This window comes from Lagopus leucura, unplaced genomic scaffold, assembly GCF_019238085.1.
Source record: "Lagopus leucura isolate 7727_CA_CO unplaced genomic scaffold, USGS_WTPT01 Super-Scaffold_100033, whole genome shotgun sequence".
Classification (NCBI taxonomy): domain Eukaryota; kingdom Metazoa; phylum Chordata; class Aves; order Galliformes; family Phasianidae; genus Lagopus; species Lagopus leucura.
The window spans coordinates 5,335,403-5,361,761 of NW_024962282.1; the positions used below are offsets into that span (position 1 = coordinate 5,335,403).

The following is a 26,359-nucleotide window of genomic DNA, read 5'->3' on the forward strand; positions in this document are numbered from 1 at the left end:
ACTAATGGCTCCCCGTTATCTTGTAGATCATTCAGCAGAAAATCAAATTTTTACTGTCCACTTTAATGGTCTGGGCAAAACACATAAGACTAATTTTGAAGAGCATCTTCATTATCTCTTTACTTTGAAATGTAAGTATAAGACTGCGCACTTTCCAATTCTCTGTATAGAAGTGTGTTACTGGTCCTGTACAGAATGCACTCTGCTTCATTGGCAGAAGGAGAAAACAAACAAACCCTTAAGAAACAAATAACGAAAGAAAACAAAATATACAAAGTGTCAGAATAATTTTATATTTAATCAGTTACTACTTGGAACTTTTGACAGTGACTCCTAGAAATTGAATCTCTTCCCTGATGAGTTTCATTCAGAATATGTTACAACTATAAAGGCAGGAAACTACTCTCAGTTCAGTACACATAAGGAACTACTTAGTAAATAAGCTGCCTCACAATTTCAGCAAGAAAGCTAACTTCAAAGTGAAAAAGAACTGGGGCCTTATGAATTAATTCTTTGTGAAAAATTAGAATAATATTCTTTTTCTCTTTTTGAAAGAGAATGCTGAAAGGTATATTCTAAAGAGATCATTGTGGATTTTACGTATATATACATATGTATATGCAGGAAGCTTAATAGGAAAACTACATGTTAGGACTGTCTTATGTATGTGAAGATATCTATGGGAGATTTTTCTTCTTTAATCAGTATGAAAACACACAGCTCTTTCTCCTCAGCATCTTTAGCTCATAGGTCTTCCAGAAATACTAATAAGCTACACAATACCCATAACAATCTTGCTTTACAGATGATCAAAGTGAATTTTAAAATCCAGGTTGTTGTTAAAGTCCTTTAAAAAACTACACTGTAACTTGGCAGACACGCAGTATAAACAAAATCCACAAACTGAACTACACTGATAACAGTGCTGTTAAGATTAACTTTTCTTTCAGAAAAGAATTACCTTTTTTATTTAACTTCTTTGTTCTCTACATCAGTGGATTGCCAAATAAGAGCAAAGTGCTGTTGGGAAGTAGCACCTTGGGATTATAGTAAATAAGTCCCATGAGATAGAGCGATAAAAACCAAGTAATTATAGTGTTACAAGGTCACAAAAGACTTGTAATAAAAACATTGTGTTAAAAAATACAGGCAGAGGCATCGAGCTATGAAAGTACTCTTATATTGTTTCTTCAGTGTGCATCCATTTAAAATCAAAAGAAATAAGAAACGTGCTGCATGAAAGGCTGTCAGGAAAGAATTCAAGCCATCACAGTTTATCAGATGCATCTCATCACCTCAGAGCGGGTGAGTCCAGAGGAGGGCCACAAAAATGATCCAAGGGATGGAACACCTCCCCTGCGAGGACAAGCAGAGAGAACTGGGGCTGTTCAGCCTGCAGAAGACAAGGCTCCGGGGAGACATGAGAGCAGCCTTTCAATATCTAAAGGGAGACAATATGAAGGAAGGGGACAGACTCTTTATCAGGATCTGTTGTGACAGGACAGGTGGAAATGGCTTCAAACTAAAAGAGGGGAGATTTAGATAAGTTTTTTGGTTTGTTGTTTTTTTTTTATGATAAGGGTGGCAAGGCACTGGGACAGGTTGCTCAGAGATGTGGTGAAAGCCCCGTCTTCAGAGATGTTCAAGGTCAGCATGGACAGGGCTCTGAGCACCTGATCTAGCTGTGGATGTCTTTGTTCATTGCAGGGAGCTGGACTAGATGGCCTTTAAGGGTTCCTTCTAACTCAAAAGGTTCTCTGACTTCTTATCCATCTACTGAAGTGTGGTAACTGATCACGGTAACTGGTACCTCCAAGGCCAGCATCGCTGGCTAAACTTTATCTGGGAGCTTGAGAGTGAGAATTTGAAGATTATATCATAAGAAGTTTACTGAACTCTGAGTGTAAGGGAGGAAATAGAGATTATAAACATCTCCACAGATTTGCACAATGAAATCTCACTAATATACAAGCAATTTTTAAAATTCTTCTCTACTACCCTATGTTGTGTTTTTTTACATTACTATTCCTACACTAGTAGTTAGTTCTGGAAAGTTCAGAAAAGACTTGCCTGGGATAGCTTGTTGAATTATAATGTTTGTGTCTATACTGAGTGATCATTATCACAGAACGTATTTCCTTCTGCATAATTTCTCTGCTTTGATAAGCAGTAAATCCTCTGAAGCATACTACAGACATCTAAAGCCACACAGAGGCTCTACATTACCTATGCAAGCCATTAGTTTTCCTAATCTTTCCAGGTCAAGGCCCTCATTTGTTTGAGATGAAAGACAATTCAAAACATTTTTCCTCCCTATCTTTAGTGAAGTGAACTAAGTTTATGAATAGTCTAATAAGAGTGAGAACAGTATCTAGGGATGAGGGCTTTAAGGTTCTGTTGTTTTGTCTTGTTAAAAAGAGAGGGCTGGGAAACAAAGCAAACTGGAAATAAGCAACAAATGAGAGCTAAAGCAAAGCTGCAAGAAGTAAAAAAGTAAAAACAAAAATTAAAAAATAGAGTAGATCAGCTCCTTGAGGGTTTTCCCCCCCCCCACTTTTGCACTCACAACATCATCTCCTCTGCTTTCCTCCTTTGTTATCAAAGCTTTCACTTACTCTCTTCCACCTGTTCTCTGTACATCTTCCACTCATACACACTTCACCACAGTGAGACGCGCTGTCATGCCTTAGATCCTGCACAGATGATCTAGAGCAGCAGACACTCAGTGGAACAGAACGTGATAGGGGAAAGGGTAGAAAAAAGCCACTCTTTCACCCTGCTTTGGATCTCTCTCAAACTACAGACTGGAGAAGAATTGATTCAAGAACCCAGGATGCTCTACTTATGCCTTTCCTGCATCCTTGATGTCCTTGCATCCAGCATAATCCTAATACAGATAAGGTAGCTGGAGTGACAAAGATGGCAGCAGCAACGTCCTCTGCAATCATTCCTTCAATTCCTTTCTGAGGTAGAAGATAAAAGCTTAAAGGGAACAATGCTCCCAGCCCAATTCCTACCATGCTTCAGCCAAACAGGAGACTAATGAGATTAATCAGTTCCTGCCCCCTCCTTTTAATTTGATGTTTCCCATAGGGCAGAGTCCTAGATGTATCACAGATAAATGCTATTTTGTCAAGCCTCTAGATTATTACCTGGCATGACAAATGAAGCATTTAAGATTTGGGAAGGGATGCTATTGCTAGTGTAAGAGTTATAGGCACATCATGTATGTCAACAACAGATACAAACATTAGCTATTTATGCCAAGATTAATCTTGAGTTCAGCTAAAGTCTCATTTTGGGGCCTTGACATCATTTTTCTCTCTCCCATATTCATATGTCCAAGCTTGTTCAGGTTTATCCTTATTTGACCTTTCCCTCTTCTGCTATTATAGGTTCTCCTTCAAGCATTTCTCCATTAGGAAAATGCAATGAAGCTTGCAGAGCAGATCCAAGTCCAAGTCAGGAACACAAGCAAAGCATATCAGTATATCCGGAAGGCTGAGATTCAGCCTTCTTCACTTCCCCAATCTACTCCCTCCAGATTTCCATACGAGTTTCAGAACAAAGCTCTTCATGCACCTGCTCACATATTGCTACTCCCTGTTTAAAAAAGAACAGAAAAGTCAGGCAGAAAAACACCCCCCACTGTTCCCTCTCCTATCGAACCCCTGCAATTGAAAATCATCACAAAGACTACGGAAATACCATGTGTTGTGCGTGCAAATCGCCCGGAGCACACGCTGCACTCCACCCGCAGGCGGTCAGATCCACCAGGCTGCCACTTGAACATCTCACACCGCTCCACACAACACCAAACGCAAGTTGGCACCTAAAAGCATACGGTCACTTATCACCCTCACAGGTGCAGAAAGGGAGATGCTTTCATCTTATCAGCGTGACAGCACGAGCGGTGAGCCCTCGGACGGGGATCACTTGTCATCCCACGCACTGCCCTCCATTCTCCAGCACACCGCCAGTCCCGTCTCCCAGCTGCTCCTTCACAGCGGCCCCCCCTCCCGAGGCGGCTTTTCGCTCGGGGCCGCGGCTGCGCCCGCCTGTCACCACCGACAGCGTTTCCAAGCTCCATGTCAGCGCAACAGTTTATTTATTGAACCGCCGCTGCAGCTCTAGTTTCAAAACTTCTCTCCCTGCGAGAATAAACACCGCAGGACCTCAAAACCGCATCTATTTAAAAACCTTTTCGAACAGCACGGAGCCCTTAACTCTTAACACCGTTAAGAACACACTTCAAAGGAGAAGCGGCAAGCACTGCAGCCCCATCCGCGGCAGCGCTCCCGGAATATTTCCTGATAAAAACCAGCCGAACCGCCCCAGAAAGAGCCGGCAGCCCCCGCCCCGCTGACTTACCTCCAGCCGCCGCCTCACCACCGAGCCCACGCCGGCAGCGCCCGCAGCTGCAGCCCGCCCATCAAGCAGTGCCCGCCCGCGGGACCGACCTGCGCGGTCGCGCAGCTGGAGCTCGCGCCCCGCTCCCTTCACGAGCACGAGGAGCGGTACCGCGATAACTTTTCCGGTCATGTTCCCGCCCAGACAGGTTGAGGCGCTTACACGGCTCTGTCACGGCGCGCGTTTGCCGGGCACCTCTGCTTACACCGGCTTTACGAGGAGCCGACCGGGCAATGGTAAGCGTTTAGCAGAAAGCAAAGAGTTTCGCGTGCTTATAATTAAAACGCACACCTTTTGCTCTTTGTGGAGCATTTCCATTTCAGCAGGCCTCTTGCAGCCTTACCTCTGTGATACTGTTCACTTCCAGCTAGATAGCCTAAGCTTATTTAACACACCTGATGCTTTAATGTGATTACGTTACTTCCAATGATTGTACCCAATTTTATTGTAGATAATACCCAACTGTAGATTATACCCAATTTTATGTAGAAACATTTACACACAATCACAGCACTGTAGGCATAGGAAGACATGGCCTAGTCAGTCCCTGTACCAAACCAGCCTCTCTATGCTAGGTTTCATAGGAAAGCATTCAGATAGGTCTTCAGTATCTCCAGAGAAAAATCCCACAACCTCTTCCCATTTTCCCCTGGGCCCTGTGAATAGCTGCATACAATTTCAGTATTTTCTTTAAGCTTATGCATAATGTTGAGACTTTGAGTCATGGAAAAGATTTTCCTAGTAAAGAATTGGATCTCAGTGTCAAAGCAAACGTGCCCAAAAGTGGGGAAGAGAGAAAATGGGAGGCAGAAATCCTTTTCAAACATCTCTGAACATGCTAAAGAATAATTAAAATTGGCAAGAATCCAGAGGCTGGGTTTGGCTTGCTTTTGAATTTTTCTTTGTCTACCTCTCAGTTTTGAGGTAATCATATTAAATAGGTCATATGGAGGTGTGGTCAGCTTTATAATGTTTGATAGCACATATCTTTCACAATGTGGATAGCAAAAACTATTACTATAGCACTGCTTGTTGCAGTATTGTTTCACTGTCAGTGGAGTTTGGATCCTCCTGGGCAAAGCCCAGAAATTTTTTCAACACCATTTTTTCTTCTTTTCCCCAGTTAGCCTTGCTGACTAGTTAGGGATGTGCCCAGGTGACTTTCCACATGATGAAAGCACCATCTGGGAACTCACATACCCCTTTACAGCTATGTAGCTTTGTTACCTCCTCTCTTGTTCACAGCTGAGCTGGAATTGTTGAGGCCCTGCTGGCACGTCCCCAGGGCATGGCCCAACCTGAGTTTTGTGAAGGGACAGGACTTGGAACAGAGGCTGCGCAATTACTGCTGCTCACTTGGGTTGCAGTGAAGGGTAGAAGCACAGAATTTGAGTGGCACAAAGTGCAAAATGCAAAATGGCATCCTGCCATTGCTGCAGAATTCACTTGTTATCATTTTACATCATTATCTATGATGCATGGTTTGCTCACACTTACACAACATACCATTGGAGAGAATCCAAATTTTGGGCTAACTTTAGTGTGTTGTTCCTGTCTATACTAAGTTGTGTTGAATGCCATTTTCACAGAAGTGGGTTAATTCTATGTCTCTCCCTCACTGTAGCAGTTTGCAGAGGCTCTACTTCAGCTGTCCTGGCCTATTACCAGGCTAATTACCATTCCATAAGTCCCTTCTTCAGTAAGAGTGGTTTCTTTCTGCAGTAGTGCAGACATATTACTGTCACAAAGCTAGCACTGTGTCAAGTCTTTGCATCTCATATTTAACAATGAAGCTTATTCAGGGAGAGCAGAATCATCCTCATAAAAAAGATCTATGAAAAAAACAAGCAGGGAACCCAGAAGAGAACACTGCTGGATAGTGCTTTAAGGACTGTTTTCATTTCTTCCATGTTTGAAATCAGTGGAGAGATATCTGTCAGCTCCCAGGTGTTGCTCTTTAACAATTTGTCTCACCAAGATATAATTGCCATGGCACTGCAGTCCAACTTACTTAAGAGTACTTACAAGAGATGTCCTTCTTTATGTAGTTTTTTTTTTTTTCTTTTCTTTCCAGAAGATAATTAAAATAAAGGTTAGCCACAATGTAATTTCAGTTCTTTCCCTAAATCACAGCAGTCATTCACAGGCTGTGTTTTATATGAAACATCAACATTAAAACATAAAGCATAAATATCAAGATGCAGGACTGGAAGCTACGTAACTTCTTGTCTCTGAAAACAGAACCAGTTTTTTAAATACTCAGAGGTTTCCTTCCATGTAAATTTGGTCAAATAAGCTGTAGACTGGAAATCATGGAGTAGACTATCCTTCTCCACTGACTCCATACAGCTAATCCATAATGTTTCATTAGAAAACTTACCCTGCCTTATCTTTAAGAGAGATTTGTTGCCAGGTATGTTACCAATTTTCTCTGCACAAGTGGAAAGCATTCTTGCACTCTTTGAAATGTTTTTAAACATATGTCCATTGAAAATGAGTAAGATTTGTTGCCTTTTTTTTTTTTTTTTTCTTCTGTTTTCCTGGCATTATTTAGTAGACTTAAGGTGAAATATTTTAGATCAGAGTTTAAATAAAAATAGTTTGTCTCTGCATAAAATTAATCTTGAAATCTTACTGGACAAGTAGAGATATTTGTATAACACCAAACTTACTATTTTTTCCCCTCTATTTAGAACACCATCATCTTTTCAATTATCTTGTGTTAGGGCAGATGAAATACATTAATTTTGATTGCTTTGCATATAGTTTTCCTAGAGAATACTAAAGATTTTTTTTTCCAGTCTTCTGTTTATACTCCAAAAATTTTAAATGAGCAGTTCATGAAATGCTTCTAGAAATGTACCATTACTTTCATTCAGCATTTTAAAACACATTTAAAAGAGCCATTGATCTGGCCGCTAGAATTTAATTAGTTGGGTTTTTCTGTCAGACAGCTGTAACTACCTAAGTTTTGCCAGTAGCGCTACAAGGCCCAGCTCCACCTAGCGTTCATCTTTTAGAAGAGGTATGAACGATCTCGAGAGAGTGCTCAGAACGAACAAATCTTGGCTGCCAGGTAATGGCTCAGTCTGTATGTTTTGTAGCTATTTAAGGGTTGGCAATCCTACCGTAGTACGTGAAATGTGCTCAGTGGAGGGCAGGTGCAGCTTTTTCAGGCAGGCACGGCTGTTCAAAACATCTGCCTCCAAGTTCATTCTCACCATCAGGCAGAGGCCCTCTTAATATAGATTGGAAAATGAAACTTTTACTGTGAGCTACTCTGAGCTCACACATAGAGACTACGTTACCACATAAACTGTTATTCCATTTCCTATATACTGAGGCCATTTGGAGTCATGGGACTCACTTAGTCAAACTGAACTCTCAGTGCTGTGCAATTTGGTGTTTGTTCAGATTTGTTTGAATTTTTTTGCATGGTGGAAAAAGAATACATGCTAGAAGGTAATTTCAATATCAAAACATTGTTAAGTGGTTTCTTTAGCACTAATATCCACAGTTCTATTAAGCACTGGCAAATGTTTCCAGCTAGCATTTAGGCTTGAGTCAAGTAAGATATATCTTCTGTGACTATTTAAAAGTTTTCTTCTTTAATCCTCTAGCTTCAAACATAGGAGAGCCCATAACAACAGGATAATTCCAAGTTTGTCTTACCCACATATTTTGCTGTGGAAGGTGAGGGTCTGTCTTTATTCTTTTTCCAGACAGCACTCTTGATCACTTCTGACTTTGATGGTTGTGACCGTGCAGTTCTTTATCTCACTATCATACAGATGCAGAAGCTATCACTTCCTCTTTGTTTTAGAGAAAATCCTCAAACACCTACAGTATATTTCATTTGGTATCACAATTCATTTAGTCTGGTATAGCAAAATATCTTTTACTTAGCTACAAAAGCAAACCACAATGTGAATCTTGTTGCAGCTCCCAGGCAGTAAAGATTAGCTTTTAAGCTTTCACCTGACCTCTGGTTTTGCAAGAGCAGGCAAGGTCAGTTAGTGTGACTCAGCTGAGGTGCAGTAACTCAGTCACATGCCTGAGCTCTCAGATTGTTTACTGTTCAGCTTTCTTTTGTTCGTATTTTCTGATGTTTGCTAAAATATGTCTCCACAGAGTAAAGAAACAGTACTTTCTATGGAAATTTTAGAAAGATCAGGCAATATGTCAGTCAGGTATAATGAAGTCTTTGGCTGATACATGTCTTAAAATTATTTTAAAGTTCAGCCTGCCAGCAGTTACTAAAATCTACCACAGGAGAACTCCAACAAGTCTACATCTGATCTCCAACAGAAAGGTAGTAGGTCTCTAGTTATAATCGTTGCCTTGGATCCAGTAGTTGATAACCTGCAAGTGTGTGCCTTAGCATGAGTAGCTTGGAAGTTTTTAGTGATTAGCCGTGACTGATATTTAAAAGGAAATCCTAGATTTTCAGATTCCTTGGGGGCTTGTCACCTGTACCATACAAAATGTACATTTCCTGTCGTAGTGGAAATGCTAAGTCATGGCCTGAACCTGTGATTGAGCACCTGGTGGGAAGGCAGGGCCACTCCAGGAGAGCTGAGCTGCATGCAGTGCGTTTGAGAGACTGGAAGGGCTGGAGCCAGGATCCACCTCTTCCCAGACCTCCCTTAAGTGTTGGCAGTGGAGGTGAGGGTATCTTGCTTCAGATCTCTGTGTACATGAGGTCTTCTGAATGCTAGTGGCTTCTGTCCCTTATTTGTGTCCCTGACTGTTGTATTTGATACAGTGCAATCAAAAGTGAGCCAATCCTCACTTGCTGGTTTTCTGAAATTGAAGCTCGCACATGAAATGTATATTTTTCTCTCTATTGCACTGCAGAATTTCAGCAGTTCATATTTTTTTTTTTTTTAAAGCTAATGTCTTTAGTGTGTTTGTTCTGTCTTCAAACAGTAGGCCTTACTGATAAGTGTCTACATCTTGGTCACCATGACTAGCTTTTTGGAAATAAAAGGAAATATATGTTAAGTTTTTATGTTTAAATTAACTGCTATAGGAAACTGAACATATAGTAAAAAAAACCTGACTACAAACACTTAAATTTTATTTATATTACCCATAAACTTCAAAACTAGTTGTTAAGAAACTAGACTTCAGACTTGATAGCATATCTTATATAAATTGGGAAGAATTAGTGAGGGTTGGTAACGTCAGTCATATGAAAAATTTCCTTTCTTCTGTAGGGCCAAAACAAATCACCTTACTGTTTTCACTCTAATTAGGGTACATATCTAATGTACTTGATGGCTTCTGCAAGATACACAAATCTCATTTGAAAGTTGTGTGAGGAAACCTGTGTTGCAGGTGACTTCTGAATCTTGTGATTTCACACTGATTGCAGCTACACATAAGGTGATGAATATGCTTATATCTGCTTAATAATTCAAACTGTTTCTTCTGTGCTATGCCTTTATTTCTGTAAGTTCAAATGGAAATCTGAAAGGAGCACCTGAGTATCAAACACTTACTAGTGCAATAATAAACGTATTCTTGTTGCTGTTGCTTAAGGTGGTGACTTTCTGTATGTAGATCTGAATTGTGACTCACGTGTTCAACCTGGGAAATAATTCAGTTTTTGTTACTGCATACAAGTTTTTCTTTCTGCAAATATTTATGTGCTTTTCAGCAGATAAGACTTGCCTTTGGGTTCCTTTAAAAAACACAATTGTAATGTTCAGTAATAAAGGCTAGTTCATGATTCACCAAGAATCTAAAATGCTGACTTTATTCATTACAATTGTATAAACATGCACAAAGAAAAGAAATATTTGCTTCCCTGAAGTAATGGGATGAACAGGGATATGAATTCAGCTTTGAACTTTCCTCGCTTGCGTACCACTAGCTATCAGAATTCTATTCCTGTGGATGTAGCACATTCCTTTTCAAAAAGTATTCATGTCTTGTTTATGAACATTCTTTGTTGTTTTTCTTGGACAGTCAGCCATCTGGTGTTTGATTGTTTTGTGAGAAAAAAACCAAGTTCATCTGCATAGGCATGGACAAGGATGAAAAGTAAATGTGATTGTTATGAATAAGAACACTTGAATTCAATGTAGTGAGTAACATTAGGTAAATATAATAGCAGACATATTAATCTGCATATACACTTCACCAAACAGTTTGGTTTACATAGGGTATGTTTAACCTGCTACTTCTTTGCCTTATAGCCCTTTTAAAGGGAGTCACTAAAGCTATGGCTTGCGAAATCAGCTACAGCTTAATTGTGCCACCTGCATTTTGGTGCTATATCTGATAAACCTGTAGGGGTTTGTGTTGCAGGAGTAGCTGGATGATTGTGGGTTGGAAAAAATGTTTTCTTTCTGACTGTAAGATAAGCTTAAGTTGAACAGTTGTACAGCGTGGATCTGGGAGTTGGCGTTAGTGATCCTTGGGGGTCCCTTCCATCTTGGGAGGTTCAATTTCACATGCAAACCTGTAGAGGTATGAATCGAAAGTTTTATCTTTGTGTGTCTGTGTGCTCTTGCTTTTTTTTTCCTGTTTGTATGTGCATTTGTGCTCGTCAAAACAGAAATATGCAAGTTGATAATACACAACAATAATAATAGGTAACAATATACAACATTTTAAATGAACTTGAAATTACTTGGGTAGAACAAACGTACATCCTTTATATCTATTGAAGAATTTTTAAAACAGAACAAAACAAACAAACAAAAACAACAAAAAAAGACACCTGGAGAAAAAAAAGCAAACATACAAACAAAAAAAAAATCCATTGTTTTTTGTACATTTCATGAGAAAAACAAAATTCAAAATATGTAACATAAGATGACACTATAAACTTAAGAACTTAATTTTGGTATTTGAAACTTTTTTTCTCACTGTAGTGACTAATTCCAAATGGTGGATTCAATACGTGTAGTGAAAATGCGGAGTCATCACCTGAAGCAGTGATTGAGCACCTGGTGGGAAGGCAGAGCCAACCTAGGGCAGCTCAGGTGCAAGCAATGCACTGAATGCCTGGAAGGGATGGAGCCAGCATCCACCTCTTCTCAGACCTCACTGAAGGGCTGGCAGTGGAGGTGAGGATATCTCATCTGGAGACCCCTGCATACCTGAGGACCTTGCAAGCCTTCTAAAGGTAAGCAGTTTCTTTCTCTTATTTCTGTGCCTACTGCAATCGCATTTAAGCAGATCCTTGCTTACTGTAGTTGAAGATCTTGTTGCTCTGCCATCTCATGCTTTCTACCATGTTGTAATATATAAATTGCTTATGCTAAAAAAAATTACTGAAGTGCTTTTTAGACCTTCTTAGGAGTTAACACTTTGCATAGTGATGTATGTTCTGAGCATACTGCAGTTCCAATTGGCTCTGCAATTGAAATCACTGAATGCAGATGACCACTTCTTATGTGAACTCAGGAAAGAAGCTAAGAGTTAAGGGTTTAAATCAGTGTTTTTTTTGTTTTTTTTTTGTTTTTTTTTTAACCTATTCAAAATACAAATAAGCAAAATAACCCCAACAACCAGAAAAAAAAACCTACAACTTTTCTGTACAAGTTGCTTCTACCAACTGCAGATGTGGCACTGGAAAGTTGCTTACATCTTGTAGATACATTAAAATTGCTTGTGGACAAATACATGTGGAAGCAAAAAGCCAAAGTAAACCTCTGCAACTCCTAGAGGGAAAAGCATCTTATCTACATGAGAAAATATCATTTTCAATTTGAATACGTGCACAGGAAATTACACTGACACTTTGCCTTCTAATCTTCTGTTATGGTAAATGGGTAGTGATAGTGAAAGCAGTTTAGGACTAGGCCTTTAAAGTAAAAATCAATTGGGCAGACTCATGAAAAAAGAAATCTTTAGTGATACTGACACAGAGAGAGTCCATCTGGCACGAATCGTTAAAGCACAGTTAAAAGTGCACAGTGTTCTTATGCTCTTTTTTGGTACTTCTGTGAGATTGGCAATAGGTTTGTTTAACTCTCTGGTCAAGAAAGCTACTTTTGTGGTCTTATTCTAGATGTGAAGGAAATGGATGGGGTTGTATTATAAATATAGCAAGAAAAAAACGAACAGAATTTATGTTTTAAGAAGAATGATCCAGTGGCTTGCTTGCAAATTGTTGGAGTAAATTCCCTGGGAAGAACACAGAGTCCAAGTTATTAAAGGCCTTACAAATAGTTGAAGCAGACTTATTCAGTGATGTTTCCTTCTGTTCTCTTTCCTTGTGTTTGCACACAAACAGTCAGCAAATCAACATCACTACTAACATCTGCAAATTACAGATATTTTACCATTCTTATATTTCTCAAGTTAGAAGTCTTGAAACTTTGCCGCTCCTTGTGAATAAACCTCAATTTCAAAATGTGCCAATGCTTTTAGTCTCTTTTTCATGTGGTGTGAAATAACCTCGCGACACTCATCCATGCAGGACCTACTTCTTCTCAAAATTAGGCCATCTATGGATTTATTATGGAGTTTGGATTTCCCAGGCAGCGAGGTTCAGAGACTGCCTAGCCTGAGTTTTTGAGGGTTGTTGATTGATATAACCTTCTTGAATATGGAATAATAATGAAGTGTGCTGTACTCTACACACTGTTATACAGAGAGAACCTTCAGGAATGCCTTTACTGAAAGAGCAAGCTTAATTCATATTTATGTCAAAAGCCTTTATTTGTTAAGATTACACATCCTTTTACAGTAAGGATCTCAAAGCATTACAGGGGTGGTTAATACTTTATTTTGCATGTGTAACTTCACAGATGAGGAATAAAAGGCTGAATAATGCAATATGCCTTTCACCTATGGTCACACAGCAAATCATATCCAGCCCTCCTTGTTCTAAGTCTGTCTCTAACTGCTCCTTGTGGCCTCTACAACATGGAATTAATGCTGTAGTCATTAAGACTGTTTAGAATGATATTTTCTCTTGCTAAAATCAGACCAATATTGTAATTTCTCAGTCCATATGCTTTTAGCTGTGTTCTGGAACTCCTTTACAAAATAATTCCCTGATTTTTGTTCTGTGTAAGCGCCTTTTAAGCAGATCAGCACTTTCAGTGTAAAGAACAAAATGGGTTCTCTATGGATTGCTTTTCTAATACTTTTTTTGTGTAATAAACATTCAGTTAAAATCCGGATGCTAAAGCCAAAATCTGTATTTTCCTAGGTTCCAGCGTCTGTATTTTGTTTTTTGTTGGATTGTTGTGTTTGGTTTTTTTTGAAGCAAATGAAGCTGTATTTCTGTGGAGTTCCTAGCAAAGGGGAGCAAGTAATGTGCACTCACTTGCACTACTTGGGCTCATCTTGTCCACACTTTCTGTATGGATATTTTGCTGGAGTCAGAGGATAGGAAAGAAAGACTTAGCTATGAACAATAGAAATGTTTGGGAATATTGAAAAAGTACCTTAGAGCTAGATGCTGACAGTGGAAAGAAAGCAATTACTGCTAAGTAAACAATTAAACAGCATGTGGTTCGGAACAGATACGGGAATGTTCCCTCCTACAAATAAACAGTAATACACTGAAAAAAGTTGCAAAGTGGCAAATTGAAGCTGATAAGTGAGAATATCTATCTGCAATTAATGTGTTTGGTAGACCGAACGTGGCCTGGGCAGCTACGCAGGCAATAAAAATTTTGAAAAAAATTTCACAAAAAAATTTTTGTGGAAATAGGCTAGAAAATCAGTTTTTAGAAATAGCCTTGATATGATGTGCAGGAAGATTGTGTGTTAAACATCAGCCATGTGTTTGCAAGGATGTATAGTGCTTTGCTTTGCAAAATGATGAATCTTTGCTGTTAGATCACTATAGATAGCTCCTCCAGTACCATGTGATTTTTTTTTTACAGTCCTTTTGATAAAGATTTCTTTTTTACAGTGAACTGAGATACTGAAGGCAGTAAAATAGTTTGTGTTTGATAGGAAGGGCTTAATTGATTTCCATGACAATGAAGCAGAAAGCATAGTTTTAATAGGAGTAGAACATGTCAGAGATGTGTTTGTGTGTATGTATACACACCCATTTTATTTTTACCGTGCTCTTTAAGACTAGTTTGTATGTATTCATATGGTACTAATTCATGAGTTAATTCTTATTTATGGATACATATTTTTAAATGGACACTAACTTAAGATCGCTGGCATGTATAAGCATTAATTTATGTGAAAGAAATGAAAACTGTAGCATGTGGTCGTTGTTGTTCATCAAAATTATATTAATTCCACACTGACATGAGACTGTTAGCTTTTAGATGTATTTGAAAAGTTAGTCAAGATTCTAAGCTTTTTTCTGGTTTTGAAGCTTATAAATAATCTGGGATCCATCACCCCAGGCAAGGAGCAGCTTTTCCTTGGGATCATAATGAATAGTGGAATGGCTACCCTGACGTTTTGGAAAATGCAATACTGGTATTTCATATGTATTTGCAGTACCCAAAACATCATATACACATTGTATGCGAGAGGTGCCTCCACTAGGAAAGTTGTACACCACATAGAGTGTGTTGCATGCCATGAAAGCTGCTTCAGCATCCTTGCTGCTGCATGTTGTATCCCAAGTGTGTTCCACTGACATGGTTATGTGGTTGATTTTGGTAATTACAAGGTTTCCTCCAATCTCTGGTTCTGCATGGATTGCCCAGAGCCCTTGCTCATCAATAGCAAGATCTATTTTTGTAGATGGAGAAAGTTGATAGGCAGGAATTCTTCCAGCCCCTGGCAGTAGCATATAGTCAACTATATTTCTTTTCTGGATATTGAATTTAATTATTTCATTTAAAGAGCCGTGTCTGTGATAGAACAGAAAACCCTGATAAATAATGTGGCCAGTCCCTTCCCAGGGAAATGGCAGGATGACTCTGCGAGCTTTTAGTGTATGATTGCTTTCCATGAAAGTCATGATGTTTGCAAATTCAAAAATAACATTATTCACAGTGCCATTTAATAAATAAATCTTTGTGTGCTTCTTGCCAGGATCTTTCATCCAAGAACCATGCTTATCTCCAGTCTTCTTGACTATCTTTAGGGACTTTACACTTGTAAGCATGTAGTCACAACCTGTAAATAAATACCCAAAGGCAAAAAAATCAAGTTAGAATATTTGAATTTTATAGTTTCCCTTCTTTGAATTATTTACTTTCTTCTTAACCAACCTAGATGCCAAGGTGAGTATATCAATAAAAGTGGCATCTATGTGGCCACTGTGAAATATGTGGCTATGCTAAATAGTGCTGAACCTAACTTTATTATATGTTTCACATCTCCTACCAAAGGAACAGCAAACCTTCAGCTACACGTGCTGCTTTATTAGACTGGAATTACTCAAAAGGCATTCAGTTCATGTACCTGATAGGAAGTTAGTGTGGATAACATAGTAGTGATTTCCTGATTACTCTAATCTATTCTCTTATAGGGCTATAATTTTGACTTCAATTAGATCAGCGCAAGAAAATAATCAAATTTATTTCCTATTGAAAGTACACAGGCTAAAATCTATCCTCCTGATAAGTGATCTGTGTATGTGTATATATATTTAGGAATTCTCTTATCCTCTGTTAGCTTCTTTTTCTGTTAGCTGGGTGGTGCAGTTCACAGCATAGATGGAAGGGCTGCCATCCTGAGGGGCCTGGATAGGCCTTTAAAGTGTGCACATAAGTTCTTAATGACATTTAACAAGGTCAAATACAAGGTGTTACACTTGGGATTGATCTTGAGCCAGATGTGCATACAGGCTGGGAGAAGAACTCACTGAGAACAGGTCTGTCATGAAGAACTTCATCCTGATGGATGAAAAGCTGGACTTTTTACATGGTCTTATAGTAATGTGACAAGGGAGAATGACTAAAAGAGAGGAGGTTAGGTTAGATGTTATAAAGAAATTTCTTAGAGAGTGGTGAAACACTGGAACAGGATGCCCAGAGAAGTTGTGTATGCCCCATATCTGGAGGCATTTCAGGCCAGATTGGATGGGATCCTGGGTAGCCCAATCTAGTGGCTGGCAACCCATGGCAGAAGAGGCTGGAACTAGATGATCTTTATGTCCCCTCTAACCTAAGATGTTCTGTGATTTTATTTTATTTTATTTTTATTTTTATTTTTTTTGCTTTAGTGATGCGAAGACAAAGAGAACAAATATAGTTTGTGTTACTGATTCTTATGCTAGAAGCATGACTGGAATCAAGGATAAAGCAAGTGAGCTTTCAACAAGGAAGGCTAAAGGCCTGCTTGGAATTGTATCATTCAAAGGATTCAAGGATAATAAAGGCTTCTTAAAGTATGTTGATAGAAGAAGGAGGACTATGGAAAATGTGTGTGAATGAGGTGGGTGCCAAGGTAATGGGGATGTTGAGAAGATGGAGATACTGAATGCCTTCTTTGCTTCAGTCTTTACTACTAATGTTGCTCTTCAAGAGTCCCAGACCCAGAGGTAAGGGAGAGAGTCTGGGGGTTGGACTTCCCTTGGTCCATGTGGATCTAATCAGAGAGCCAAAATCATGGAGTTGCAAATCCGTGAGCCCCATCACTCACATGTGATGAGGGAGCTGGCATAAATGACTGGCAAAACACTCTGTCATCTTTGAAATGGCTTGGAGAATGGGAAAAGTCTATGAGGACTGGAGGATAGTCAATGTTACACCAGTCTTCAAAAAGGTCAAGAAGTATGGATCTGGGCAACTACTCCCTGGATGGAGCAACTTGTTCTGAATGCCATCATCAAGCAATTAGAGAAGAAGGTTGTCAGGAGTTAGTCAACATGGATTCACCAAGGGGAAACCATGTTTGACTGACCTGGCAGCTTTCTATAATGTCATCACCAGCAGGGTAGATGAGGGGAGAGCAGTGGATGCTGTGTATCTTGACTTCAGCAAGGTATCTGACAGTCTCCCGCAACATCCTTGTAATGAAGATTAGAAAGTGTGGGATAGATGTGAGTGGAGTTGAGAGTGGCTGAGAACTGTGGGTTGAGAACTGGCTGACTGACAGAGCTCAGAGGGTTGTCATCAGCAGTGCAGACTCTGGTTGGAGGTCTGTAACTAGCAGTGTTCCCCACTGCAACTAGGGTTGGTGCTGGGTCAGGTCTTGTTCAACATCATCTTCAATTACCTAGAGGAAAGGGTAGAGTCTAGCCTTGATAAGTTTACTGATGATACAAAGCTGGGAGGCTGTGCTGCCATTCAGTGAGACCTGGACAAGACTAGAGAGCTGGGTAGAGAGGAATCTGACGTGGGCTCATTAAGACCAAGGTTCAACAAGGGTCTTGCACCTGGGTAGGGAGGGATAACTGCATGCGTCAGTAAGGTTGGAGGCTGGCCTGCTAGAGAGAAGCTCTGCAGAGAAGAACTTGGGCATCTTGGCGTACAACAGATTGGCAGTGAGCAGGCAGTGTGCTCTTATCACTAAGAGGACCACCAGTAGAACAAGGAGCAGTGGGCAGAATTGGAAGAACAGAAAGTTCTGCACTAACACAAGGAAGAGCTTCTTTACTGGCAGAGGGACAGAGCCCTGGAATAGGCTGCCCAGAGATGTTGTGGAGTCTCTTTTCCTGGAGATATTCAAGAACCACCCAGATGCTTGCCTGTGTGACCTACTGTAAGAAACTTGCCTTAGCAGGGGGGCTGGACTTGATGATCTCTAGAGGTCCCTACCAACTCCTACAATTCTGTGCTAGTTTTGGCTTTGTGTTTTGTATGCTTTTTGCACAGTTTAAGACCAAGAAGCACTAAGCTTGTGAAGACCTAGGTGTTTAGAATATTTTATTGGGTACTGTCTTTCTGGGGGGAAAAAAATTCTTCTGCAGAGCATATTAACAAGCTTGTTTACCAAAGGCGTTCAAATTACATGAGACACTATTTGAAGTTTAACCAATTGCCTTTAATTAAGTGCAGCCATTTTAGTAAACAGAACAAATAAAGCCTTAAGGCAGGAAGTTCTGGCAGCAGATGAAATGGAGAAAGCAAAAAACAGTTCCCTTACTGGCCTGATGTGAACCTATTGAAGTCATTGGCAAGATTCCATTTGCCTTTAGAAATCAAGCATTATGTCATTTGTGTGTACTGATATCCTCTACAAAAGCATTCCTATATTATTGCAGCTAAAGCATTGACTTTTTGCTGGAAGTCCCTTACACTGGTTGCAGTTTTCTCCAGCAATCTACAACAGCTTTCCCGAAACTATTGTTTATTGATTAGATGCATTAAAATAACTGAAATCATTGAGTTAAAATATCTAGTAGGTATTAGCAATGCACTCCTCATCTACAGGAGAAATACACCAAATAACTGGATTACTGCCTGAAATCTATGGAGGGTTTCTCCTTGTTATCTCAAATTGGCTTTCCTAACATCTTGCTGGATGGAACTAAGGAACTGACAAGCACAATGAGCACAAAGTACACCAAAAATTTTCCTTATTGTCCACTGATACCTTCCAGGCCTGCTATTAACGAGCTTTGTAATATGCAGAAGAGAATTTGCCAGTTCCACCCAGAGCAGGGCAAAACAGAATAGGGTATCAACTACTGAATGTAAAAATAATCGTTACGTACACATACGTACCTGTGTGTATACATATGTGTATATATAATAGAACAGATATAGTATTCATCTTCAAGTGTATATGAGCTTGAACCAAAGCTGGTTGGTTCAAAGCTATTTTTAACTTTTATTTATTTAAAATTGCCAATCTCACAGTGCTTCAGCAAAACAAAAAACCCAAACTTCTGGGTCCTATATGGTAACAGAGACAGAGTTACTGTGTGCTGGGGCTGTGATTGTCTTGCTCCTAAGTACTTTAAAACCTACACAGTGAGTAGTTTCCCTGTCAGTGGGGCAAGCATTAACAGAAAGTTACTGTGAACTGCTGCAATAAAATTAAAAGTAATAACATTTAAAAAGGGATTTTTCCTCCTCAGAAACTCTCAGAAAAATGATTTTCCAGGTGTCCTTACCACAGACAACTTAAAATTCTCTAATGTTCAGAAAAACGTACATCTGGAGAGAAAGAAGTCTTGATATTCACATCTCTCAAACACTATAGTAATAGAGTTTAGAAGCAGATTTGGTGGTCACTTCTTTACCATCTCTATTAATGCTCCATTGCTGGAAAAGCCTAAAGAGGTGTGAGCTTATTTGTAAAATTAATTCAGCACATTTCTTTTGAAGCTAGTGGAATTGTATAATTGATGCTAGAGATCTTTCACCTAGCAGCTTAAAAGAACTGTCTATCTCCTGTAGCTGTTCTTGCTACATTTGAACAAAAATGGAACAGACTACATCAAGTAGATGTAAATTATATATTGTGTATATATCATTAATTAAAATAAAGATGCTTTATAATGATCAAATTTAGTTTGTTTGGGGACAGTCGTACGTTGCATATATTCTTCATAATGGATACCTTACACTTAACTTTCTAGAATTGAACTTTGCTTGTAGCTAATCCACTGTGCTCTCTTGATGAAGTACACAGTGGGGGAGATGGATAAAAAAGTAACAGAAGAGGGCAGCAAAATAGAAGGAAAATGTAGTACTGAATTAAGTTTTATTAACTTGAGTTCACTTTTAAAGCTTTGATTTCTTGCCAGTACAAAAAAAAAAAAGACCAACATTGATTCCTCAGTGCAGTGGAAATGCAGTGGCATTTGCTCAATTGTTGTGGGATTTTGCAAGAACATGGGGTTTTATGTTGTTGTTTTTGTTTTTTGTTTTAATTTTCTAGTAAAAGTTTTCAAGAAATAAATCTGATATATCATAAGTATATGCAAAATAAATATTTGGACTGTTCTTCCCTATGACCCCCTCCCACACTTAAAACATCTACATTTTCTTTCGAAGACTAGTATTTACATGTGAAAATCATATTATATTTGGTATTCATGTAACTTGTGAAAATCTGTTATCCCTGCAAGTGAATTGCTCTTACTTGCATTAAGCATGACTTTAAGTTTCCTTTTTTCTTCTGCTTCTTCCAATAGCTGCTGTTTCACGAGGTCTTCATCTACTTCTACGCATGTCTTAGAATCTCTCACAGATCCAAAGTAGTCAATGTCCCTCTGTGCTCGTTCAACTCTTGTTAGCAAATTCTCTACTTCATCTTTAACCTCAGTCTTGTAACTGTTCAGTCCTGACAGACGTGACAGTACCAACTTTGCAAAGTCTTGAAATTCTTCAACATAGTCCAGTATGTCTTGGTTGCATTTCTCCAGTCTGTTCTTGAGAAAGAGTTTACATAGAAACACATATTCTGTACAGATGTCAGTCTCATTTACTTAATTTCTGCTATCTGCTCCTTTACAGTTCCACCCTCTATTTGAAAACATTGGTCTGTTGCTGCTTATGTGCATGCAGAGTACGAATAGCCAGAGTCTTAAGGACAGTGATCTCTGCCTACTTGCTTTCCTGAAACTCTTCCTGTAGGATTACTGGTGAAGCAGTCTTAAAATTTTTTTCTGTAGGAAATCTACGAGCTTGAACATTCCACATAAATAGCCCTCTTCTGACCAGAGTCCTACTTAGCGTAGTTATGGGAAGATGGAAATTCTGTTACAAGGTAGTTTTTTTGGTCAAAGTTTAGGCTGCATTTAAAAAAATAAATAAATAAAAATGCAGGATTGGGTGAATTTAGATTTAGCTGTCCATAGAAGACTTATAATTCTGCAAATTTTATGAGGCACTGATATTTTCATATAGTTTAAGGCAAGTACCTGTTTCTGTCTTGCAGCTGCAAGAGGAATATTTCAAATGCTAATTCAAGGATTTGTTCTATACAAATGTATCTTAAATTACTCTCTTGACCAGGTTTGTCTTTACACAGAAATTTATTGCGTATTGTTTTCTGTCTCCTTAGTAAGTGACAGCAATTCTAGTGGTAACAGTATGATTATACCATTTCTTCAGATGGACTGACTCCATCTGATGTTTAACTGATGTTAAACACTTGCATATTTGGCTAAGTTGCACTGATTGTGTTAAAAACAAGCAAGTGATAATGCTGTAAAATATAACGCCATGAAATGGTGCAATAAATAATGACTGGGAGTCATTATAGTTAAAAGTTTAGCAACAGTTTTGCTTAACTGTACTTACTTGGAAAAGCTGGAAACTTATCTTCCTGATACTGATTAGAATACAAACACTTCAGTATTTATCCTCTCTCACCCCCCTCAATGCATTTTCAAATCCGTATTTAGGCAGTATCACTAAATGATGTAGGTAGCACATACCTCTAAAGATAGGATACGCTGGTCTATGTAGTTCATCAGTGCTGCGTCTTGCATTACATATTGGGCCTCTCCCAGGATGTTTTTGAGGAATGGAACTAATAAAAAATGAAGTCCCACGATGATCATTGTTTAATAAAATCTTGAAGGGAAAAAATATTGAATTATGTTGTACGTAAAGAAAGCAATCCTCACGGCCACTCCAGAATTAAATTGAATAGCTGTCTGATGCCACAACGTGGAAAATAATGAGGCTACAGCTATTAAGACTTAAAATGGCTGTTGCAGTTCAGTTTATCATTTAAAAAAAAAGTTGTGGAGCAGAAACTGAAAGCTGTATTTCTAGAAGCCAGATGACTGCTTTCCAGTTTGTGATCCTATGATCAATCCCAGATGTTCAGTACTGAGTCATATAAAGCCTGTAAGCCAAATCTCATTAAATACAAATAAAAATAATTTCTTTCCCCTCCTTTTTCCTCCCATTTGCCTTCCCGTGTAACCAGAACTGTGCAGGATAAACTTGGTGTAAATCAATGCAGCTTCAAAGTCACTGAAATGCTTTTTTTCCTTCATGGGGAGATCTGATGCATAATCATCTATTTCAACAACCATAGTTGTTACTATGAGATAATCTAAAGCCTTTTTTTCACTTCTGGTATTCAGCCTATTTACAGCAGGACTGAAAATCATAAATTGAAAACAAAAATCATTTTCTCTTCTTGTTCCTCTTTTCTCTTGTTTTTGAAACTAAAATCAGTACCCTTAACACAGTTCATTGTCATTATAATAGAGCCCTTTAAAGACCTCTTCTTTTAGAATAATAATTGTCTTTTCAAACTTGCTTAATTTAAAGGAGTATTGCATTTAAGGAATTTTTAAATTTCTTCTTTTTAAAAGCTTTCATTGCTGAGCGCCTTGTCTGGAGAGAGACATGACAAAGCTAATATTGAATTCCTTAGGCAACCACATGTTAGGACTTTAGAAAGGTCCTTTTGTATCTGAAGCCAAACTGGACGTCTCTGTTTCTCTTTCTGAGAAATCTCCACCTCTTCACTTTTTCTTTCCATTTTTATTTCTTTGCAGGTTTTGTTTCTTAAAATTTATGCAGCTTTCCTTTGGCTTCTGACTGCCCTGTTTTTACATAAGCATGCAAGTGTTGACAGAAAACATTAAAAACTTACCACGATAGGCATATTGAATCTTCATTTCCTTGTTTGTTGCAAGTTACAGTTATATATATTTTACGAGCAGAAATGCATCTTTTTTTTTTTTTCTTGTAATTTTGCTTTTTCCCAAGAGGCACAAACAATTTGCCAGTTCATATTTAAAGGCAAGTACTTGTTTTTCATCTCAGTGCTATTTCATTACACTGCAGAACTCCTGCTAGGAAAGATAGACAGCTTGCCTGTGGGATTCTTGCGAAGAATTACTTCAGGAAGCATGTATTCTGCCTTGATTACGTTCTCTAGAACGTCTTGACGAAGTGCACCATCATCTTTTTCACAAACTGATCAGCCTCAGCACTGGGGGAGTACAAACAAAAGAGAGATCTCCTTTCTCACTTCCAGAGTAAATCTGGAATAGGAGCAGATTATCTACAAAGCAAAATATCTTGGCTGATAAATGTCCTGTATATGGACATACTAAATATCCTCAAGAGTGCTGCAGAAGGAACTAGATTTTTTTAGTGTTACTTCATCTTGTCTCAGGATTACCAATGTGGCAAGAGACTAGAAGCTTCCAGGGGTTTTTGTTAACAAGATATTGCTGTGCTTGTAAAGATGTTATGTCATGGTAAATGGCAGTGATGGTCTGTGACAGATGAACTTTTCTAGGAGCATATGCTATGGCTTCTGGTAAAGAACTGGACATAATTTTTCTTTCAGTTAATGCTTCCCAGTTTTGCTCTGCCTAGAGGTATCACTATTTATACGTATATTATCTGTATAGGTTAAATATATTTTTGATAGCCATTTAAAGCAGGATTGGCTTGGCAGGCCAGGGGAGACTTAGTCTCAATACACAGGATGCTATACGCTAACAGAGCAGAAAGAGTTTTCTTATCTCAGGGAGTAGTTTTTCTCGTGTAAGTCATTTGTGGAACAGGTTTATTATTACTGTCTGGATTTCCCAGGAAAACTTCTAAAAGGAAACAAGTATGTTGATGTAAGTATATATGCCTTTTTTAATCTTGTCCTTTTTCACTCTGGACAAGATAATATTCTTTTTCTGTCCATGCTGCTGCTTTGCTGCGTTTGGTATCTGTCATTTTGACATCTGTTTGAGGCTTAAAAAAAAATCTTCAGTTGCTTATCTGCTTGCAGTTGTAATTTCAGATACTGGCTGAACTTTTCTGTGCTTAAAGATTATGCTGGAACCAATTCAGAGTGAATTCTAGATTTGTGAAATAATTGACTAATTTAAGTTGATGCTTTAAGTTAAGCTTTTATATATCATAGCAAACTATGATTGGCTTCAGAAACTCTTTGTTTCTGGCATCTCAGTTGAACCGAGCACTGGCATAATAAGTTAGGCACTTTGCAGTTGCATGAATCACTGTATGGTACTTGCAGATGCTGTTGCCTGCTCCTCTTGGCTGTAAAGGCAAAGTTCAACACTGAATTCCTATTCTGTCTAGGGTTATTATTTCTATTTCATCACTACTTTGATTTGTATATCTTGAAGAATGGTTCACGTTGCTGTTAAAAATACATAAAATGTAAATGTCTGAATTCCACCGGAAGTGGAATCTGTTCTAATATAGAAAGCATCAGGAGTGATGATGCTGGTATGTGCTACAGCGATGAGGACTTTGAGATTTGGGCTTCCAGTAGGTGGCTCTCAAGCCTTTAGAATTGGAAGGGAAATTTCACTGAAACACACTATTTCTAAAATCTTTCAATGAGATAAAATTTACAGGAAGAAATATTATTCAGGTGATCTAAAATGACAGAACCGCCAATGGAGAACTATTAGTAAACCAGATGCTAGTAGGCTTTAGCAATTTGCTGCACTGACAAGTTCTCAAGTCTTTTGGGTATGAGCCTTCTGAAGTGGTGAAAGCCAGCGCCTTGTGGAACTGACAGGAGCTTCAGAAGACCAGTATGGGCAGGAAAAACTGCTAATCCCAGAGGAGTGTTCTAAAAATGAGATCACTAGGGCAAAATAAATCCCTTTTTTCCTTTGGAGCTGATTAAATAATCCACAGAATTTGATCTGAACACAGGTCATTAAACAATCTTAAGTTTAAATCAACCATGTGTAATTACTTTGAACAGAGTCTTGATTTGTCTGTTGTAAACTTAAGAGTTAACTTGTGTTGACCAGAGATTGTTCTCTGTACTTGGGAAGCTTAAGTTTCTATTACCTCGAAATAAGCAAACTTGGAATTACACACTGTGATGTTAAAACTAATGTTAAGGTTTTCACAGCTTTGGGCTTGCTTCATAGTGTGAATGCTCTCGCTGAAGTTTGCTTTTCTTGGATGTTAAATGCATTAACAGAAGGAGTACAGAAATAGTAAAAATTGCTTCAAATTTGAGTATTTACAGAAAATAATCACAACAGTCGTTCAGCAAAGTTCAGCTCAGAATGCAGATTGTTCTTGTCTTTCTTGGGTTATATTTATTTTTGTAACTTACTGTAGGCGATGCATAACTTCTGTTTGTTAAAGTCAGATTAAAGCTTACCTGCATGAGAACCAGGAAAGATGTTTTTAAAAATGTAGATGCATCCAATTTTATTTATTTGTAGGTGTAGTAGGCATCAACATTATGCCACTTCATGGTATCTCCTGCATTTATCACTGCATTGAAGAGATATGTAGGCACGCAGGTTATGAACCCATTGCAAAGAGGGGGGCTCCATATGTACCTGGGAAAACTATTAAAACGAAGTAAGTACCTTTCCATTTGAGAGCACTGCATGTTACTGTCAGAAAAATGTTTACTGATGAGTAACATACTTCTGTATGTTCACTGTACTTCACTGGTGAATGTGAAGAGAATGTGTAACAGAGTGATGTGCTGTGAGACTACAGCAGTGAATTCAGGACTCCTCAGTTATATTGTTCAAAACCATGTCTTTGTTCCTACATTAAATTCCCAAGTGATTGCTGATGACATGTTCAGCAATTCTGGTGATAGTTATGGTACCAGAAACTTGAGCTGAATAGAATGGAGTTGTGCTAGCAAGTGTCTAATTAAATCTAAAAGATAAGGAAAATGTCTATGAATCCAGGGGAGCTAGGACAGAAAAGGCCCTGAAGGGGCCATGTAGAAGTTGATGGAGATTGCTGAAACTTGTCGCATTATTTTTATATTGCTAATAAAGATGAGTCCTATAAAATAAGAGTTTGAGAAGAGGCTCATTATTTTTGTAGCTAGTTGAAATCCAAGCAGGGGCGAAGCCTATACTCAAGATTGAGTCTTAACAGCAAGAGAGTGTCTATTTTATAAATCATAGAATCACAAAATAGGCAGGGTTGGAAGGGACCTCAAGGATCATGAATCTCCATCCCCCTGCCACATGCAGGGCCACCAACCTCCACATTCAGTACTAGACCAGGCTGCCCAGGGCCCCATCCAACCTGGCCTTGAACACCTCCAGGGATGGGGCATCCACAACCTCTCTGGGCAGCTGTTCCAGCACCTCACCACTCTCTCTGTAAAGAATTTCCCCCTGACATCCAACCCAAATCTCCCCTCCCTCAACTTAAAACCATTT

The 26,359-nt window shown here is 38.7% G+C and overlaps 1 protein-coding gene and 1 long non-coding RNA gene across 2 annotated transcripts in view; one reads left to right on the forward strand and one right to left on the reverse strand.

Moving 5' to 3' along the window:
* The first annotated feature begins 4,587 nt into the window (after positions 1-4,587).
* The window catches only part of LOC122185803, a 39,025-nt gene continuing 17,253 nt past the window's right edge, over positions 4,588-26,359 (forward strand). The window contains exons 1-2 of the long non-coding RNA XR_006180977.1: positions 4,588-4,646; positions 11,295-11,548. This is a non-coding gene — a long non-coding RNA (uncharacterized LOC122185803). The remainder of the gene's footprint in view (positions 4,647-11,294; positions 11,549-26,359) is intronic.
* OLFML1 (olfactomedin like 1) lies at positions 12,749-22,006 on the reverse strand. The gene is made up of 3 exons (XM_042881926.1): positions 21,638-22,006; positions 20,338-20,626; positions 12,749-15,474 (listed from the first exon to the last, which is right to left on the reverse strand). The coding sequence occupies exons 1-3, from the start codon at positions 21,761-21,763 to the stop codon at positions 14,696-14,698; spliced, it is 1,194 nt and encodes a 397-aa protein (XP_042737860.1). The 5' UTR covers positions 21,764-22,006; the 3' UTR covers positions 12,749-14,695.

Bases quoted from the DNA above. Each gene is read 5' to 3' on its own strand.
- OLFML1 (XM_042881926.1), bottom strand. From the start codon at position 21,763: ATGATCATCGTGGGACTTCATTTTTTATTAGTTCCATTCCTCAAAAAC. The intron at 20,627-21,637 runs GTATGTGCTACC...CTCTTTCTCAAG, and splicing joins AGCGTATCCTATCTTTAGAG to AACAGACTGGAGAAATGCAA. The intron at 15,475-20,337 runs GTAAGAGCAATT...ATTTATTTACAG, and splicing joins TAAAGTCATGCTTAATGCAA to GTTGTGACTACATGCTTACA.